This window comes from Opisthocomus hoazin, chromosome 2 (assembly GCF_030867145.1).
Source record: "Opisthocomus hoazin isolate bOpiHoa1 chromosome 2, bOpiHoa1.hap1, whole genome shotgun sequence".
NCBI classification, from domain to species: Eukaryota; Metazoa; Chordata; class Aves; order Opisthocomiformes; family Opisthocomidae; genus Opisthocomus; species Opisthocomus hoazin.
The window spans coordinates 129,580,491-129,600,876 of record NC_134415.1 but is presented as its reverse complement, the minus strand read 5'-3'; the positions used below and the strand labels follow the sequence as shown (position 1 = coordinate 129,600,876).

Here is a 20,386-nt window from a genome sequence, read left to right as displayed (position 1 = left end):
CTTTGGGATTTTAAAGCGGTGGCACCCAATGCAAAGAGGAGGAACAAGCTGCTTGGCTAGAAGGCAAAAATGAAAGAAATTGAATTTTAAAGGGGGGAAAGAAAGGAGAAAGCTGGGATGGGGAGAGGGGAACAGGAGCTCTAATGGGATTAGAAATTGCTTAGGGCTGCTCGGACACAGTGAGGGAGCTGGGACCGGGAGCCTGACACAGTGAAGACCCCAGTCCCTGGGTCAACAGCCTGCAGAGCTTGGAGAGGGGCTGGCAGAGGAGACAGCGATGAGGAAAGGTTCAGAGAGAAATCAAAACCACCTGATGATGCAAGGCAGAGGCATAGCCCAAGGATAATTCCCATTGCTTAGCCCAAGGACTATTTGTAACACCACAAGCCGGCACAGACCCTACATATATAGTTACGATATATGCAGCCACAGCCTTCCTCCTTTTCCCTCTATCTCATTTTTAAGGTCCTGTACACAGCACATGATCCTGCACCTTCTGATTTCCCAGTGAACACACAGCTTTAAGTACAACGGTCATGTTAAACTCGCCAGAACAAAGCGCTTGTTGCTGGATTTTAATCCAGCAAGCCCAGGGAACGTCCACTTTTTTGCAGCGTTAGGTATTAGAAAGGAACAAGACACAAGAGGCTTTCGGAGAACAAAAAGAAAGGAAATCAAGCTGCTTTCATGTATTCTTTGTAATTATTTTTCCCTTGTTGTTTAGAATTCAAGTTTTTTTTAAAAAAAGAGGACTCTAACATTTACTGGCAGTAATAATTTCACCATCTGCTCAGGCGTGCTGCTTCCAGAACACACGTTCTCAGCTGCCGAGCAGTCAGCTCTCCGCTCCCCTTCCTTTCGGAGACAGGGATGCCAGCAGTTCCTAAACTGTAACAGCATGAACAAGGCTTTTTTTTTTTTTTTCCTTTTTTTCACTTTGAGTTGCTGGAGTTTTTTTGAAAAGGGAGGAGACTTAGGACTTTTTGCTAGATTGTTTCCAAGACGGAGCTGTTCCCCGACTTGACGGTTCTTCATCTGAGTGCCTGCGAGTGGTAAAAATGAGAAGAATGTTGATATTTTAGTATTTTGGGGTGCCACCTGCGGTTTTGCTTTGTGGTAGAGCTCTGCTGGCACCTGGGCTGCTCTCAAGGCTGGATTTAGCCTGTGTTTCTTTAGCTGTGCCGAGGGCAAAGCTTTCCTGGTGGGATACTCTCATGCCTGGGCATAGACACTTTTGATTTCTGCTCTCATGAACGCTGAGCTCAGCACCCCTCTTTCTAATGGCTTCTTCCCATTCTCTTCCACATGGCATCGCTAAGCTGTTCAACATCCCGGTCTCCTCTCAGACAGCCCAAACCCAGCAGTGAAACCCAGCATATAAAACAGAACGAGGTGTATCTCACTACCAAATTGTCTTTGTTGGCTAAAAGGAGCTAGGACAGCCACACTTACCCTCTCTGCATGCTCCTGCATCACTGCCCTTTGGCTAGCAGTGAGCAGAAGCACTTAAGTAAATATATGGCTAATTTAGAGGGCAGAGGGTAACATTAATTAGCTCATCCTGTCCTTGAATGTTTCTGTGTCACTGACTCCCTAATCTATGGCTCTTGCATTTTTTTGTTGTTGTTTCTCATGGCAATAATAACCCGCGATCTGAGTTGGTACGTTTAAATTCAAAATGAAAAAACATCCATCAATGAAAGACCCCATTCAATTCTCCCACTATATAGCCAACGCTTTACAAAGAAATGAGCCAGAGTGAATTCAGAGCCCATTAGGCATGTCCCATAAGGCATGAATCTATATGCTTACAGATGTGCTTACAGTTATAAATCTGCATTAAGACAAAAATTCCTGCTTGACCGAAGGAATTTGTTGTAAAACACACAATTTAAAGTGCAGCTTTGTACTGAGAAGTGACTGTGGAATGGCTTTGTGTGATTTTATGTGTGTTTCATTGCATCAAGATCAAATTTACTCCTTTACAAGCAGAAGAAATGTTATTTCTCTGTCAGCCTCACATACTTGCTCGGGTTTCCATAACCCAAGGTGGATGGGTGTTTTCCCATCCAGGAATCAGGGGTTTTTTTGATCAGCATTTGATCCAGCTGAATTGTAATGCAGACCGCAGAGGTTGGAGCCACAAAACCACTTTGGGAATATCCCTTGTTGCTCAAGAGAGTGTCTATGTTTGTGCATTAGCCTCTGTATTTTCACCTTTGAGCATGCTGTGATGCTCAGACCAGTTCTTTGCTGCCATTTAAGAAAATATCAGTCTCCGAGATTGAAGGAGTCGGACATGCTGTTTATGAAAAGGTTCTGTGAGCCAAATATTTGTCCTCCTCATAGCACAGGATGATGACATAGGGCAAAGCACAAGAAGGACAGGTAGGTAAGAGGGGTTGGGAAGACGAGAAACAGAGGCTGAAGAACTTGAAGAAGCAGGGAAAAGAGGGAAAGAGAAAAAGGGAAGGTATTTGGGCCTAAAAGGGCTCCTAAATTTCAGTGCCTATTGCAGATTTTCCCTGTGCAAAGGAACCCCATGCATTGACCTCCTGTTGCTGTTACCTAGATGCAGACAGGAGCTCCTTATAGTGCTATGATACCTCCCCCAGCGATTATTAGATGTAGCGCCGAGTGGTAAAGAGGAACAGGGATATCCCCTGCAGACTTGCTGTTTTTTAAGCCCAGAAGCCCTTTTGCACGCTGGGATGGGCAGATGCTGGCCATTTTCATAAGGTGAGCGGCTGTGTCACATGGGCTGTGCAAGACAAGCTTGGCTGTGGGGCACAATATTCACCAGCTGAAGAAAATTCGACAGAAACAGACTATGCTTAGGAGACTGGGAGAAAATTAACTGAATGACCTTATTCCTTCAGTGGCACCACAGATACCATAAGCATGGACTAAGGGCAGCAGATTTGAGACCGTCCGTGGTGTCAGGCACGGTGGGAGAAGCCACGCTGACTTGTAATATATCACTTGAAAGAGTGTGGGAAATGCTTTAATGTATCTCTCCTGCCCACTTCGAGTTGCCTAGAAGGTGGGACCCCAACTACTTCCCCCGGAGACGTGACAGCCTGGCAGGCTTGGGGAGGAGTGACTGGAGAGCTGCCCAGTGGAAAAGGACCTTGGGGTGCTGGTCAACAGCCAGGTGAACAGGAGCCAGCAGTGTGCCCAGGTGGCCAAGAAGGCCAACGGCATCCTGGCTTGTACCAGCAATGGTGTGGCCAGCAGGACTGGGGCAGGGATCGTGCCCCTGTACTGGGCACTGGTGAGGCCGCACCTCGAGTGCTGTGTTCAGCTTTGGGCCCCTCACTGCAAGAAGGACAGTGAGGGGCTGGAGCGTGTCCAGAGAAGGGCAACGAGGCTGGTGAGGGGTCTGGAGAACAAGTCTGCTGAGGAGCGGCTGAGGGAGCTGGGGCTGTTTAGTCCGGAGAAGAGGAGGCTGAGGGGGGACCTCATTGCTCTCTACAACTACCTGACAGGAGAGTGTAGTGAGGTGGGGGCTGGTCTCTTCTCCCAAGTAACCAGCAATAGGACAAGAGGAAATGGCCTCAAGTTGCATCAAGGGAGATTTAGATTGGATATAAGGAAACATTTCTTCACAGAAAGAGTGGTCAGGCGTTGGGCCAGGCTGCCCAGGGCAGTGGTGGAGTCCACTCCATCCCTGGAGGGGTTCAAAAACTGTGTAGATGTGGCACTTCGAGACATGGTTTAGCAGGCATGGGGGTGTTGGGGTGACGGCTGGACTTGATGATCTTAGAGGTCTTTTCCAACCTATGATTCTATGGTTCTTTAATTCTATGGTTGGCATCTGTTGGTGCCTATAACCTTGATCACAGTGAGCACTTGGACTGAGCCCATTCATTTTCTTCTCGTAAAACCCTCAAAGGGCCCACACTGCGAAGGATGTAATGAGGCAGCGAAAGGGAAGCAGTTGTTCTCCAAAGGAAGGAGTAGAGGGGTGTTGCTGACGCTGTGATTCCTCGGAGCAACATGTCCCGATGCAGTCTGCCATGCCAAGAGAGGCACAGAGCCACGCACGACATCTCCAAATGGTCTGTTAGCTTTCCCTGTGCTCTTGCCTCAGAAAAAAGGAAAAGGCAGGGGAGAGGGCAGAGACCCCAACAGAGGCTGGTGAGGTGCTGGGGGGTGCGATGAGGGGAGCCCCATCGTTTCTCTCTACTTGCCGTAATAACCTAAATGAACAGTTTTGAGGTTTCATAAAGCTAGCCACTTCCTAATCAGGACAAGCCTAAAAAGGACCACTTGGCATCCTTGTTGGTGAGAGCCATGTGCTACCTGCAGCAGGCCAACTCCAAAATGAAACTGATTTTTTCTCTTACCTACATTCTGCATTCAAGCAGCTGCTCCGAACAGGTGCTTGCTCTCTTCCTAGCAGATGGCGACAAAAAAATGGGTTTGTTGGCAGGTTTTGCCACAAAGCAGCCTCCTTATCGCACATATTGATGTGTATACAAACATACACGTGCGCTATCAGGCTTCCAGTTTAAAAAGTAATTCTCCTTCTGATATAAGGTTAGTCACGTGTGGGGTCTTAGCGAGGATGCTGTGTCGTTCTCTCTTTTGTTGCCCGGGTCTAAAGGCATTTGTGACTTCGCTGCCACATCAAAACCCTCGCAAACATATGCCCGTTAGTTCAACTCTTCTGCTGTATCTAAAGGACCATGTGGTAGGAGGAATACGTAATGTCAGGCTGCATACCTCCGTGTTTATCAGTCCGTCTTTAATGGCTTGGGCTAGGTTAAGTAACAACGAACCAGAAAGCCAGCAGGTTTTAGACAAGGACTACCCTGATGTTTTTCTCCTTGCTTTTGTTTAGGGTAATAGAATAGAAATGCAGCAAACACACGAGCCCTCCCCTTAAATAAAACAACCAACCGAAAATTTACGGTGGAGGAGAGACGATTCTTGAACAAAGAAATACAACTGCAGCGTTTTATCCCTGGGGAAAGCACCCAGGACTTTGGAGCGCTGAAATGTGTTCAAAGCCGCCTCAGGGAAGTACGCGGGGAGATCATTTGTTCTGTATTCATCACCCGAGCAGAGACAGCTGTCAAGCAAATCCTTATATCCCGTTTGGTTCTTGGCCTGGTAGCTCTGATTCCACCTCCCAGATTTTGCCTGGCGAGGGCTGTAAATTTGACAAAACGGTGCAGAGCAGTGCCAGATTCGGAGGACTACGGCAGCACCCCAAAGACCTTTCCTACTCCTATTTCTTCTGCAAGTAGCACCAGGAAGACCCCATACTCGCTCTGTTTTGCTGCTCATTTCAAACAAACAGCCCGAGCCAAGACAACCAGATGAGGATGACATCTGGCTATCGAACCCCTGCCAAGTCACTGCTGTTCCGTAGCTGGCAGGGAGATGATGTGCTGCAAGTGCCAGGTTCTCGCTGAAATGTAAAGTGCATTCCCTGCATTTTCTTTGCTTCCTATCCAGCTACAATCAGTTTGGTATTTTGTTTTACTAATGGCCAAATCCGAATCTCCTTTCCAGGCGCATAAATCCATTTCGTCGGTGCTAGGAGGCTCATACGATGAGTGGAATTCGACCTTGAAGTCCGAGATGGCCTCGTATTTCCTAAGCTTCCTGACAAATTAACTTGTTGACTGTGAATCGCATTCAAACGTCCAAGCCCCTCCTGTGGGCTATGTTTGTGGTGAGGATTGCTAATCAAATGTACGAGAGTGGTTTGTATCTAAACTCTTCCAAGAAGAGTAGGTAGAGCTCGGGGCGGTTGGATAAGCTAAAGGAGCTCTGGAGGTCTCCTTCACCGCTGTTCTTCTATAAGCCTAAGGTGCACCTCTTTAGTAAGAAATCACTATAGCTTGTGAAAAAAGCACTGCGGCTTGTGAAAGAGATCTAGTGCTGATCAAAGGTATGTGGAGTTGGAAGATAGCTCGCTAGGTCCCCTGAATATTGGAGATATTCAAGACCCGCCTGGACAAGGTCCTGTGCCTCGTGCTGTAGGAGACCCTGCTTTGGCAGGGGGTTGGACTAGATGACCCACAGAGGTCCCTTCCAACCCTGAACATTCTGTGATTCTGTGATTCTGTAACGCGTTGCTCTCTGCGGTGCTCAGCAGCCGTCTGATCGGAGCCGCACAGGGGAAGCTCATTCGGGGATGGTGCACGAAGGAGCTGCAGCTGTAGGATTTGCCCTGTTGAAGGATTTTCGTTGTCACCCTTCCCTGTATGCTGCTCTGCTCTCAGCATTTTTGGCAGCTGCCAGCGGGCATGAAATAACTCTGCTGGTTTTGCAGCTGATGCCCTGGCCAAGTGCATTTTTGCGCCCTCATCTGCTAAAATAGTTTTGCTGCAGGCACAAGTAACCGGTTTTCAAAACTGCGGAAGGAAAGCAATTGTATTGAATCAACATGCACAGAGCTTGGGCTGTTGAGGTGAATTTGCTTTGCAAAGGCTGAAGGTCGCATTTCTACTTTTTGGGTTAGCATCCAAAGTTTGACTTCTTTGCCACATATTTGCAGATCTCAGGAGTATCATCGTGCTTTCAGTCTGTCGGCTTGCAGGCAGAAGCCATCTGCTTTTGAGGGCACTCACACAAGAAGTGGTTGTTAATGCCTGAAGAATAACTCAAATCTTTTCAATTTTCTTTCATGAAAAGGCTTGCAATGAAGATGAAGTCCATTCCAAAATATTCACCAAAGAGTCTGTAGATGGATGGGGATTAGAGATACGTGGAGCATGTAGTGATAGGACAATGGGTAATGGGTTTAAACTGAAAGAGGGGAGATTCAGATTAGATATAAGGAAGAAATTCTTCACTGTGACGGTGGTGAGGCCCTGGAACAGGTTGCCCAGAGAAGCTGTGGCTGCCCCCTCCCTGGCAGTGCTCAAGGCCAGGTTGGACAGGGCTCTGAGCAACCTGGTCTGGTGGAAGGGGTCCCTGCCCATGGCAGGGGGGTTGGAACGAGATGGTCTTTAAGGTCCTTTCCAACCCAAACCATTCTGTGATTCTATGAAATTGGATTAGTTGTGTATTATTTTGTCCTGTGCAGCTCTGCTAGTAAGTCACCAGCAGTTTGATCTTCCTAGATAGCTTTTGTGGAGCTGATTTCAGAGGAATGTGTGTTTGGATATGGCCCTAGCAAGGTGATGCAGTGAGTGATGCTGGATTTAGTAGCTTCTGTTTGACCCCAGTGGTGCCCATTTCCATTTAGTGCTTTATCAGTTTTGCCTGGTTTGGTACATGGGCTGACTTCTGGGGTTTAATTCTGTTGTGTGATGCACAAGCCTCATGGTGACGTTTGTGATGTCCTGGAGAGGCATCTTCTGATCTTTAGATACCACTCCAGTTGGATGGGGGTTCTCGTCAGTCTCTTACCAGACCTGCCAGCCTCCTGAGCGTGTCTCTGGTACCCTGATCTACCTTGCATACACGAGGTTCACTACAGTAAAAACAAAGTGTAGGGCTGACAGCATTACCCTGCCTTCTGCTCTGAGATCAGTTGGCTTCAGCGTCAGATAAGCAAATACAAAGTGATCTGTATGGAGATTCTCAGGATTCTACATGCTTATTCAAAAGGTGTTTTCATCTGCTGGCTCCAGTGTAGATCTCACGTACAGCAAATTCAAACCACAGTATATTTTTTTTTAACTTCATCAAAAGTTACCCTCTATCTGTGCTATAGGAATAGGTTAGAATATTTTGAATTAAAATCAAATTTGATCAAAGATTTGTCAAATATCGGGGGATGTTTTCATTGAAAGCTATGTACAGATACCATAACTAAAATTAATCACATTTGATGCTACGTGAGAAATATCATTCTGAATATCTAACTGAATCTACGTATCTTTAGATTCTGTCCTTATCAATGTTCCTAATGTGTCCTCCTGTAAAATAATCAGTTAACTGGTGGAACTGTCATGGCAGTATGGTTTATTCGCGTCTGCACAAAATGTAAATTGCTTGATATTATCCCAGTACCTGAAAGCAAAACTTTTTGTCCAGAAAAGACAACAAATAGCTATTTCAGGTGTCCAAAAGCATGTGTACGATTATCGTTAGTAAGAAGCTTAACCAACCTGAAAGCAAATGCTAAACGATCCAGATCTTAGTCTTATTAAGCTTCTGTGTTTTCTACCACTTAAAAGCCTATCAAAAACCTAAAGATCTGGGTAAATGAGATTTTCTGGAAGGCAAGCTTTAAAGTTTACCTCCTTCTCTCTTTAAACAAGAAGGCGATGCCTCTATTTACATGCCATTTCTGGAACTCAAACGGAGTGAGTACATCACTGCTGCAGTGTTTCATGGAACATCCTTTGTTTATTCACACTGTGCCACTTTTAAACTTCAGATGTAAACAACAGAGGCTTCTTTGTATTTCACACTATCTCATACTCACTACCTTCTGAAGTCCCAAGCCAAAACACTGTGGAATTTTACCCTCCTCACACTTTCTTCTTGTTGTCGGGTGTGTTCTTCCAGCCTTTTCTATTTATAGTAGCTGGAAAACTACTTATCTTCTGACTAAAACGTGCCTTATTCATTTTCTCATGACTTTTCAGTCTTTGGTATGGGCTAAAATTGTATTCCCTGGTAACCATTTCAAATATAATTTTAGTAGTAGTTATGCATGTATTTGGTAACAAAAACAATTTGTCATCCTGAAGGATCCATACTCTTTAAAGTGGTCTGAAAAATCCAGAAAATATCCACCGAACTCAGCTGCTCAGACAGAAGGGTCAGAAAGACCCGTGCTGGAAATGCAGCAGCTGTCTGACACCATGTGTTTTAGCGCAGAGGAGTCCGGTTTCCATTTCAAACCAGAGTGGGAATTTTAGTTGGAAATTCCACAAAATTTTAGCTGCACTGATCTTTGAGATTGGCTGCTGAGGAGTCCCCCCTGCCTTTATCACTGTGGGGAAGGACCTCAGTTTTATGTTTCATCTGACACGCAGTGGGTCAGACAGTGAATGGTGGCCGCAGCAGTCTCGTGCTGGATCCATCTCCTCTCTCTTTGCAGATGCCTGGGGGATGGAGCCAAGGCTCTTTGCTCCTCTTCTCCCATTCTGTGCTTTATCTCCATGGCAAAGACAAGGAAACTACCCAGACAGTTTTAGACACTTTTCTGTACTCTGTTGCATACTGTCCTGTCCTGTATGTGTTGTATAAATGAAATCTTTCTTTTTAAGAAAACCAGAGTAACACGCTTTTGATTTTTTCCTTTCCGAGGGACAGGTAGCATCCTTTATCATTCCATCCCCTTAAGATGCATTTTGAGCACAAGAGATACCTGATGAGGCTGTCCATCGAAACCTGTGTTCAGTTTTGGGCCCTTTACTACAAGAAGGACATTGAGGGGCTGGAGCATGTCCAGAGAAGGACAACGAAGGTGGTGAAGGGTCTGGAGCACAAGTCTTATAAGGAGCAGCTGAGGGAACTGGAGTTGTTTAGCATGGAGAAGAGGAGGCTGAGGGGAGAACTTATCGCTCTCTACAACTACCTGAAAAGAGGTTGTGGTGAGGTGGGAGTCGGTCTCTTCTTCCGAGTAGCAAGTGATAGGAAGAGGAGAAACAGCCTCAGGTGGTGCCAGGGGAGGTTTAGATTGGGTATTAGGAAACTTTTCTTCACCGAAAGGGTCATCAAGCACTGGAACAGGCTGCCCAGGGAAGCGGTGAAGTCACCATCCCTGGGAGTATTTAGAAGACGACGAGATGTAGCGCTCAGGGACATCATTTAGTGGTGGACTTGGCAGTGTTAGGTTAACAGTTGGACTCATTGGTCTTCTCCAACCTAAATGATTCCTAAATGATTCTATGATTCTGTTTGGCTAGAATGTTTAACGTATAATATAACAAATAATTTTGCTGTAAATTGCTAGGAGTGTTAGGTCCACCTTAGATCTCTCTGAGAGCAGTCTTTCCTTATATGAGAAACCAGCAATATGGACTGAAAATACTTCAATGGTAACAACAGCTAGTTTAGTAGGCAAGTTGAGTGATAGACATTCAAGGGGTGTGGTTCTCCTCTCTAGAATATTCTCCTGTGGCTGTGTGAAAGGTTGGTTGAACAAGGGTATCACCAAAATCCCCTTGACCTCAGTAAGGCCAGAGTTGCCTTTGCAGTCTCAGCTGACCTAGGAGCTGCGAGGCATACTGTATGATAACTTTCTTCATATTTATGTGAACTGTGCAACTGGAGCCTGCAACTTCGGTCAGGGTCCTCATTGCGCCAAGTGGTGCATGTATGGCCATTGTAAGAAACAGCATGTGCCCTGCCAAAAGGGAAGAAAAAAAGATGAGCAGCGTTAGTGCCATTTTAAAGAATGAGAAACAGAAGTGGAAAGAGAGATTGGGAGCACTTGTTTTGCTGAAAGTCACTAGGACAGTCGGAGGCGAGCGGGGTGATAGTCCCGCTGCTCTAGTGAGTAGGCTCAGGGCTTTCAGCGCAAACAGCTCTATCTTCTAAAGCGGGTGGAGAGCACAATGCAAATACTCTCCCAGGTTTTTGGGGATAAGATGGTTTAGCATTATACACTAATGGTCATGAGAGCCTGGACAGAAAAACAGAGCTTGTTATTAGAGGCAAAATAAGTGGCAGAGTTGACAGGTTGCCCAACAATTTCCATTATAATGATTTTCTTGCGGGTACTCCAGTATACCAATTTTTATGATTTTAGAAATAAATGTTCATACTTGATCTCTGTCTGAAAGTTTTTCTCTCCTGTTATAACAGAAGCAGTTTCTGGATTTTTGAGGATGAGAGTAGGAAAAGATAAGTTGCTTATTCCTCTTAAAAATTCATTTCCTGAGAAACTGTCATGGTTATATAGCCTGGAAGAAATACTTGATATAAATCCAGTGGTGGCTCCAGTGAGAAAAATAAAATTATGGCAATGTAACAGTAGAGCTGAACTGAGCCCTCTATGTTAAATATGTGAAATGAGCATTTTTGCTTCTACATCGCAGCTCCCCTGAATGAAAAATAATTGGAGTGACTTCCGTTTATTGCAAACATACACACACAAGGGAGCACCTTGCATCGCACAGGCTGGTCTACACTTTGCAACAAAGCGTGGTTCAGAGATAACTGAGCTAATGGAAGCAGTAAAGTCTTGTCAACACGGTCTTTATCTGTGGAATGTTTTCTTCTGCTCACAGGCAGCGTAGATTTGCCTGATCTTATCATTACACTGCTTTTGGACCCTAGGTAGCTTCTCAGAGTTGTACAGGACTGCACCATGTGAAGATACCAGTCCTGGTCTGCAACGGCTTGGAAGATTCTGCATGAAGCTTCACTGCTCCTTACGTGGGTTGTTATCGGTGGCCCCATCGCAGTTTGGACCTGGCCATTTTTCATTTCAGGAATATGAGTGTGATGGATGAGCGATTAGTGAAGAACAGTCTGCTGTCTCAAACAGTGGAATAGATTTTATCTTTAGATCACTGAAAGTTAGAACAGGGGATATCTTTTCTTAGCCATCATAAATTATCCATGCAGGATGTACAGTAAAAGGCTGTTTGGCTGCGTTAAAATTGGCCAGACAAACAGAATTTCCATCTCTCTCAATGGCTCCTTCAACACCTAATTAGTTCCCAGATGCTGGTTGAGCAAGATGTCTTTTATCTTTGCTAATGTTATCTTCCTATACCTCCTAAATGCCCTCTGGTGCCATTCTTCACTTTCATCTTTCTTCCCTCAAGAGAAGGCAGGATGGGTATTCAGGAAGCTCTACTCTGAAGGTCAAGCTTGTAAAGACTGTGGGTCAAGTTGATCCTGTTATACCACTCAGTATCTGGAGCAAAAGCTTTGAATCCAGAATTAGATCGATATGATAGAGAGCAGGATACAACTTCCTTTCTATGCGTGTTCATAGGATCAGTATCCAACAGGAAAAAATAGAATTGAATTGCAGATTTTATTTTGCTATCCATTCTATTTAATACAATTTAGGACAAATTCAACGTTCGTCTTTTCCCATTGCTAGAAGATACAAAGAAGTCTGTCTGTATAAATATGCCATTTCAGCTGGCACAGCTGATTGTTGTGGGCAATGAGGAAGTACACTGAGATGTAAAACTGTAGGAAATATCAGACTAACTGCACTCCTGATCCTTCCTAGACCCTCTGAGCACAACCACTTGGGGCCTCAGAGATGTTAACAGCCAGGCTATCGGCCAACTGTGATTTACCTTGGCAGGTCTGATTTATATCCAAGTCCAGCAATTCTTTCCCCTCTGGCAGGAATGAGTGACCAAACAGCCTCCTTCAAGCTAAGGATTTAAGAGAATAGCATTTCAGAGAAAGCAGATATTGAAACCAATGGAACAGACTATATATATACGTGCAGCTTTCCCCTAAGGCTTGTGAAGCTGTGCCTCTGGCTAGGTCCTGTTTACTCGATTCAGATGACGTGCTCCGTGGTGTGTGTGTGGGGCTTGTCAATAGGCAAAATCTCTGAAAAAGTCAGTTTTGGAGTTTTATAGGTGAGAATCCGGATTATTCAGTTTGGATTTTGCACAACCATCTTTTAAGTTTCTATTGTGTTTCCTTCTTATCTGTGTTCTCCCTGTGCTGCTATGGAAGAATACGCTTGTATGAACAATTCCAGCAGGCCCATGTAGCAGCATTTCTCCTCTTTGACCAGGTTATGTGTAGTCACTGTAGGATGTCTACATCTTCAAATGTATAGTGTAGTCACATAGCACCTGCTTTTCTACCCCAGCAAAGACCAAAACAAGCTGTAAAGTCAATGGGTTTCACCATTTCTGCTTTTTAGATCCATATGCGCGCTGTGAAGGAGGTAGAATTTATACCAACATAAATGGATCATTCCCGCTTTCAATCCTGCCTGATTTGCGAGAGGCACATGGCAAAGTGAGTTCTGAGACTAGATAGCTTCCCTGCAAGGATATGAATAATACTTAGATATTACATAGCACTCCAAAACCCTGTGCAAGCATTAGCTAATTATGTTGTACTCCAAAGCCCTGTGCAAAACATTAGCTAATCAATTCTTGCAGAACCTATCAAATATATCAATAACATCGAATCCACTGTGCAGAGAGGTAACTGGAAACAGGAGAAAGTGGGTATCTGGTCCCAGTCTATTGCCGCTGCCTGGTGTGGTAGCTGGGGTTGGACTTCAGCACTTGCCAGCCCCTGCTCCCACGTTTTCCTTGGCAGGATCTTTCTTCCCGTCTGGCTCGCTGTGGATAAACACATGATTTCTAAAAGGAGGTCACCTGCACGGGTGCAAATGCAGATTTTACCAGCTAGACATGATTTCAGCCCTTACCAGGGCTTTGTAGAGGTCACAGGCATCAATTAGTTTGGAAGAGACAACGTCAGTAAGAGACGTGGAGAAGACTGGACCCAGCACAGCAAACTGAATTTTAATATTCGCTGGAATAACAGTTGAGTGCAGTGAGGTGCTCCAGCCAGCTAAGGCAGCACAAAGGAAACGATTTAAAATAATAATATCATTGAGAAGTGATACGGCGGAGCAGGTTGTCTTGCAGAAAAGGAGATGTAGATCTACATGACACTTAGCAAATGAAGGAGAAGCTAAAACATTCTTTCTCAATTGCACATTATTGAGGCCTCACGCTACTCATTGCGTTAGTTCCTCTGGGCCAAAGTTAGTTACTCTGGACCAGGAGAGCATGTATTGCTGAATTTCTGCTCCCGAGCCTGCCAGCAACTAATCCACAAACTTGGCAAAGTCGGTTAATTTGTTTTCTGGTTAAAAATACCGCAGGAACCATGTATCTAGGAGGTACGCATAGCTCCCATCCTGCAGAGCATCGAGTCCGTGTGACTGATTCCTGCAGGCCTTCTCCTGAAATAGTGCAGCTTCTCTTCCTGCTTTTGGAAACGGGGCTGAGTTTCAGGATTGCTGCTGATGAGATGAAATTTTGAGTAGCCGATATGATAAAGGGGCAACCCTAGAGATTTTAAATAGGCTCTCCCGGCTGGAGCACTCAGCATTGTGAGATTACTTGCCTTGCAGTTTTACATCAAGGATGAATGATGATACAGAAGCACGAGCTGTCACAAGTGTCAAGATGCTCGGCAATATTTTCAACACTAGTGATTTTAGAGGGGCCCTTAGAAATGCAGCAGCTTCGTGTAACTTGCTGAGGCACGAGACAACCTGGATTTTGCAGCGGCCTGAGTACAGCTGTAAGCTTGCTTTTAAAGTGAGTATCGAATCAAACACAGGATGATGCTATTTTTATTGAAAGCCACAAAATGCTGGAAACCAATTAATACTCCGCTGCTTTACTAATGCCTCTGATCAGAAAATTAAATGGTCTCATTTAACAAAACCATCTTCAAAGCTTTTTTTGTCAAGTTTATGAGTGGGTTCAGCCCCTTCTCTAAGCTTCCATGAGCCACACGTTTTCAGCACAACATATCCAAGTGGCTTCCAGTCACAGAATCACAGAATCACAGAATCACAGAATAGTAGGGGTTGGAAGGGACCTCTGTGGGTCATCTAGTCCAACCCTCATGCTGAAGCAGGGTCACCCAGAGCAGGCTGCACAGGACCTTGTCCAGGCGGGTCTTGAATATCTCCAGAGAAGGAGGAGACTCCACAACCTCCCTGGGCAGCCTGGGCCAGGGCTCCGTCACCCTCAGAGGGAAGAAGTTCTTCCTCCTGTTCAGCTGGAACTTCCCAGGCTTCAATTTGTGCCCATTGCCCCTTGTCCTGTTGCTGGGCACCACTGCAAAGAGTCTGGCCCCGTCCTCCTGACACCCACCCTTCAGATATTTATAAGCATTTATTAGGTCCCCTTGCAGCCTTCTCTTCTCCAGGCTGAACAAGCCCAGCTCCCTCAACCTTTCCTCATAGGAGAGATGCTCCAGTCCCCTCATCATCCTTGTAGCCCTCCACTGGACTCTGTCCAGTAGCTCTTCATCTTTCTTGAACTGGGGAGCCCAGAACTGGACACAGTACTCCAGATGGGGCCTCACCAGGGCAGTGTAGAGGGGAAGGAGAACCTCCCTCGTCCTGCTGGCCACACTCTTCTTGATGCACCCCAGGATTCCATTGTCTGTTCACAGAACCACAGAATCACAAAATCACAGAATATCAGGGGTTGGAAGGGACCACTGTGGGTCATCCAGTCCAACCCCCTGCCGAAGCAGGGTCATCCAGAGCAGGCTGCACAGCACCGCGGCCAGGCGGTGGAGTCTCCTTCTCTGGAGATATTCAAGACCCGCCTGGACGCGGGTCTTGGGAACCTCTGCAGTTCAATATACTCATAAAAGAGCTGGAAAAGGGAGACAGACGATAGTGATGTGCCAAAACTGCTGACTGTATAGAGTTATTCCAGGTAAGCGAAAGTAGACATGGCTACAAAAAGTTGCTGAAGAATCTGACAGTATCAAATGTCTGGGCAATGAAACAGCTGCTGAAATTCCATGTCGATAAAAGTCAAGTGCAGGGACAATGGGTTTAAATTAGCCAGCAAAACAGGTCCTGGCATCATTGCAAATGGTTCTTTGAAAATGTCTGCTCAGTGCTCAGCAGAGGTCAGAAAGGCAAGTGGAATGCTAAGAATTGCTGGGAAAGAGATGGAGAATAGAGGAGAAAATGTAAGAACACCACTGAATAAATCTGTGGTGATCTTGAATAGAATGCAATTCCAGTCACCTCATCTGAATGCAGCAGTGAAAAAGAACCAGAAAAGATGCAGAGGAGGGTGAGAAGGCCGACTGGAGTTATGAAGTGGGGAGTCTAAGCCTGGGAAGTTTGCTGAAGAAACGAATGAGCAGGATTAAGGCAGAGGTGTAAAATCAAGATCGCTATGGAGAAAGTGAATAAGGAATATTTTTTTGCAGCAGAGGATGCAGTGGCATGGCTGGCAAGAAGCTGATAGTAAACAGCAGGAAAAATCTTTCACAGGCTATAATAAATTAGGAAACTCATTAAACAAAATTGGTGGCCTCAAGTTGCGTCAGGGGAGGTTTAGATTGGACACTGGGAAAAATTTCATTACTGAAAGAATGGTCAGGCATTGGAATGGGCTGCCCAGGGAGGTGGTGGAGTCCCCATCCTTGGAGGGGTTCAAAAAACCGTGTAGATGTGGCACTTCAGGACATGGTTTAGTAGGAATGGTGGTGTTGGGTTGACAGTTGGACTTGATGATCTTAGAGGTCATTTCCAGCCTTAATGATTCTATGATTCTGTGATTTTATATGCTGGAAGTACAGGCTGTTTAAAAAAGTCATAGTGCTGAGGTTCCCGGCATTGGCTCCAACTTGTTCCACCACCACTTATCCCGATGTTCTGAGCTGGCCATGTCCCCAGTGTCCTCTACACCTGGGTGAGATGCCGGCTCTGGTTTGGTTTGGCCTCTTGCTGGTCAAACCTGCCAGGTTTTTAGGGCTGAATTCTAATTATTCAAAGGATCATTGTGAGCTTCTTGTATGTCATCTCCTATGACAAAAGCTGCAGAAATCCCTTGAATGAATTAATGAATTAATTGTCTTTGAATTACAGTCAAATATTGGGGGGGAAAGATCTAATAGTACCTTAAAAATTTCCTGCACTGAGGAAAAGGTGCCAAGGGTTAATGACACTCTCCCTAATTTGCTGCTTCCTGTTTCTGCATGCAAAGCCTGCAGTAGCTCTGTCGGCTGCAGCATCGTAATGGGAGGTCACGTCGGATGGCTCAGGAATTTTGAGACAGCGAGGACTAAAAGGTCTGCTAAAACAGGATTATCATCAAATTATATCTGCCTCGGCGGCAGCAGATCAATCAAGAGAGGGCTGATTTACACCTACCGGAGCCAGCACATCATGAACTTCATCATCTTTCCCAGTGATGTTTTTATCTTTGCATCGGCACAGTCGGTGCGAGGAAAATATTTTCCCATTTAAAATCAAAACATTCAAGGTAGTGTTTGGCAGAGTGTCGGAGCCTGGGGTTCCCGTTACTTCTGACAGCAGTGCTGGTATCTTTTGCTAATGACCAAAGTGCAATATAATGAGTTGTCTTGGGCTTCTGCTTTATTCAGCCTGCGGTGTTTTAATAGACTGTTAGTAATTCTGAAAAGGATAAATGATGTTTATGCCCTCTTGTGGTATGTTATTGAACAGAATGGATTTTCTAACTGACAAAATTAGGCCAATGATGGAAAAGTCCCAGGTGAAAATCTGCAACGAATACTGTTTTGCACAGTAGAAAAATATCCATCCCTCCAGCAGCATCCTCATGACTCAGTTAAGGGGAGGAAGTAAATTTTACATGCATTTACAGCAGCAAGTAAATGACTAATGCCCATGATGACAGAGCCTGTGCCATCTTTCTGGAGTGAAGATGATTTAAAAAGTGCTTTTCTTTGCTAGGAATGTTAGAAAGTAAGTGAAATACTGCTTTCTGAAAGCGGTCATGTTGACACCTCTTTGTGGCAGTTGTTGCCGAAGTGTTGTGATGCATACCTGCACATTTTTTATCTTCTTCACTCACACATCCGATGGGTAAATAATCTGGTTCACTTAGGACAAAGCCTGTCCCAAAGATGAAAAACACTGCTGATTTTACATGGGAACATAAGGCCAAATTTCTGTGAAACTGGGCTTGTGTTCAAATACAATGAATTAACCAGTCCACATCTCCCTAACCTGCACTGAGAATTTAAATGTAGGGTGGGGAAATCAAGGGCTCCCCAGAGAGGTCAGTCGTGGATTCTGTATCAATCTTATTACTTTGTTCCTGACTGAGAAATGGATACAGCAAAGTATATCCTCCAGACAGTGAAATTACCAGAATAAATCAGACTAACGTTCTACAAAGTCCAGCCAGTGGTCTCTGACTGCGGTCTGTACTTAGCTGTGCTGAAGCAGGAGCTAGGAAACCGTGTTCTAATAAATTTGAAGACTTTTTTGGTCCCAAATAATCACCTATTATTGAAGTGTTAGCTAAAGCTGTGCAGAAGCATAATTTCCGTTACATTTCATCTTTCCCTCTGCCCAGCCACCAATTATGTAGAAGACTGTTGTAAAGAGGAAAGGAATGATTTCCTCTCCAAATCCATGATGCGTACCACCAAAATGGGTTTAAACGAAAGTGGTGGGCTGAACTGGGCTAGGCTTTAGGAGAAACTCTCCAGCAGGATGGTCAATATTGGAATGGCCTTCTTGAGGAAACTGAAGGATCTTCATCTCCAAAGATCTTTCAGAAACAGTTAAACGAATGTTTGCTGGGAGTAAGACAGCTATCATTTGTTGTATCATGATGAAAGAAGTTGGACTTGATGACTTACAACAGGTTTACCAGCTCTGGTTTTGTGTTTCTGTGTGAGGATTTGCTATTATTGGTTTTATTTGTTAGTATGATGGGAGAAGACATATTTATCTGGTGATCTTAAATGCTAACCCTTTGTTCTTACAGTTGATCTTACTGTCAAGTCTGGCTGACAGCAATGCAATTCTATGTCCAGGACTTTACAAGTATGCTTTGCAGCAGTAGTCTGACACCAATTAAAGTGCTTATTAGGTTATCGTGGACTTCAGTCACCACAAGTTATGTCCCCCCTGAGATGGGAATTGATCCCAAAATGTTGATGCTTACCAGTTTCCTTAGAAAAGGAAAACTCAGCAGAATAAAATGTCATGGCAACTCATGTTAGAAAGAAATTTCCTCTGTCAGAAACCTTTCAGGAGTTTCAAATTCAGTTAAGGGATATCAGAAAGAAATTAAAGTCTAATTTAAAATCCCCACCTACATTCCTTCTTCTTCTCCTGCAAAGCGATTATTTCTCCTGGTCCATGTATTGGCAAATCTTTCAGAAATGAGCCATAATTTGCCTTAAAAATACCTTTGTGGTCATGATGGAATTGTTATTTTTGAAGAATGTGTTTGCAGCAACTGTGTGAAAAGAGCCCGAATGCTCTTATTTCTCAATGTCATTAGTGGGCCTAAAATTTCACCCAGAAATTCTTCATGGCTAAGGACATTTGGGGTGGACAGCACATTTCAATGGTGAGGCACCTGCCAGGCGAAGTTCTTGGATGCTGCAAGACACCTGACCAGGCTTGATCAAAGTGTGCTCTGCTGCCTTTCACATTTGTTTTCTGGTTTTGTTGATGGCACCACATCCCTGCCTGGCATGGCCAATAAAGAGGAGAGAACGAATGTGCGGCCATAGCAAATTAAACAAATGAGCCATTAAAACAGGAGGGTGCACTACCTCTTCTCACCAACGCCTGCTTTGGTGCCTGCAGTGCCTCCTAAAATAACAGGAGAGCAAGGATAAAGGGCTTTCAGGGATGTGCTCCAAATGTGGTCCAAGCGCTGAGAGATGTCTGTGGCTCCTGCTGAGAGAAAACCTAACGCCATTCATCAGCAGAGAAGCCAGCAAGCCACTAATGGCTTTCCATCGTGTTTCTTGACAGGTATTGACGGAGGGCGGTTTTGGTCCCATCACAACAGAAATCCGGGAGGCTCCAGAGTTTTATTACGCTGAAGATTACCATCAGCAGTACCTCAGTAAGAACCCCGGCGGATACTGCGGCCTCGGGGGAACCGGGCTTTCCTGCCCTGTTGGGATCAAGAAATAGCCTGCGCTGCTCCACTGCCTCCGCTTTGTTTTAGGGAGCTTAAAGACCAACAGCCCCGATCAGGGTTATGATACTCCTGCAGCTTCAGAGCAGAAAGATTTGGGAGCCTGTTAGGGTGGCTTTCTTTAATCTGGGCAGTTTACTATTCACCTCCAGTAAAAGCCAGAGGCAGTAATCGCGCCTGCTGGCAAATACAGCTTCTTGCTCTCTGCAGCTCACCGAGTTTCCTTGCAGTCTTGTGATCTGGGGAGAAAAGAAACTTGTAAAAGTTTGGCTTGAAATGCTGCTAAAAGGATGAATTAGGAGGTGGTTGCACCTGCTAACTGCTTTGCATAGCTAATGCGTTCAGAGGTGCTCATTTTCCTGGGTTAATAAATTTGCTTGTGCTATGGGAGCTTTGACTTCTGGAGGGCTTGAGCCCAAGCTCATCTGAACTATCACAACCCCATAATTTGGTGTCTTTGAGAATGGTGAATTTATAAGATCAGTAATTCTCTCACAATTCCTCTTTCACAGCAACATGCAGTATCACCTATAGTGCCTATTTTCTGCTACAATTTAGTAAGAAAAGTAAAAATTGTAATGTGATACTTATGCTTGACAGTTCCTAAAACTGTATAAACACAAAAAGAAATCAACTTTGGTTCCTGCGCTACAATAAATTACAGAAAATAAAAGAAAAATGTTGTCTGTGGTGCGTTCCGTAGCTCTAAGTATAGATCTGGGTAGATCTAAAATAAGTATCAGATATTATAAAAGGCTGCAGCCTGCTAATTAAACACCAGGGCTTTTAAATCCGTATTATCATGCATGACAGTA

At 44.8% G+C, this 20,386-nt stretch overlaps 1 protein-coding gene across 1 annotated transcript in view; it reads left to right on the top strand.

Annotated features, from left to right (window-relative positions):
- MSRA (methionine sulfoxide reductase A) overlaps positions 1-20,250 on the top strand; it is a 317,905-nt gene extending 297,655 nt beyond the window's left edge. The window contains exon 6 of the mRNA XM_075415036.1: positions 19,403-20,250. Within this exon, the coding sequence (XP_075271151.1) occupies positions 19,403-19,567 (165 nt within the window). The 3' untranslated portion in view covers positions 19,568-20,250. The remainder of the gene's footprint in view (positions 1-19,402) is intronic.
- The last annotated feature ends 136 nt before the right edge of the window (positions 20,251-20,386 follow it).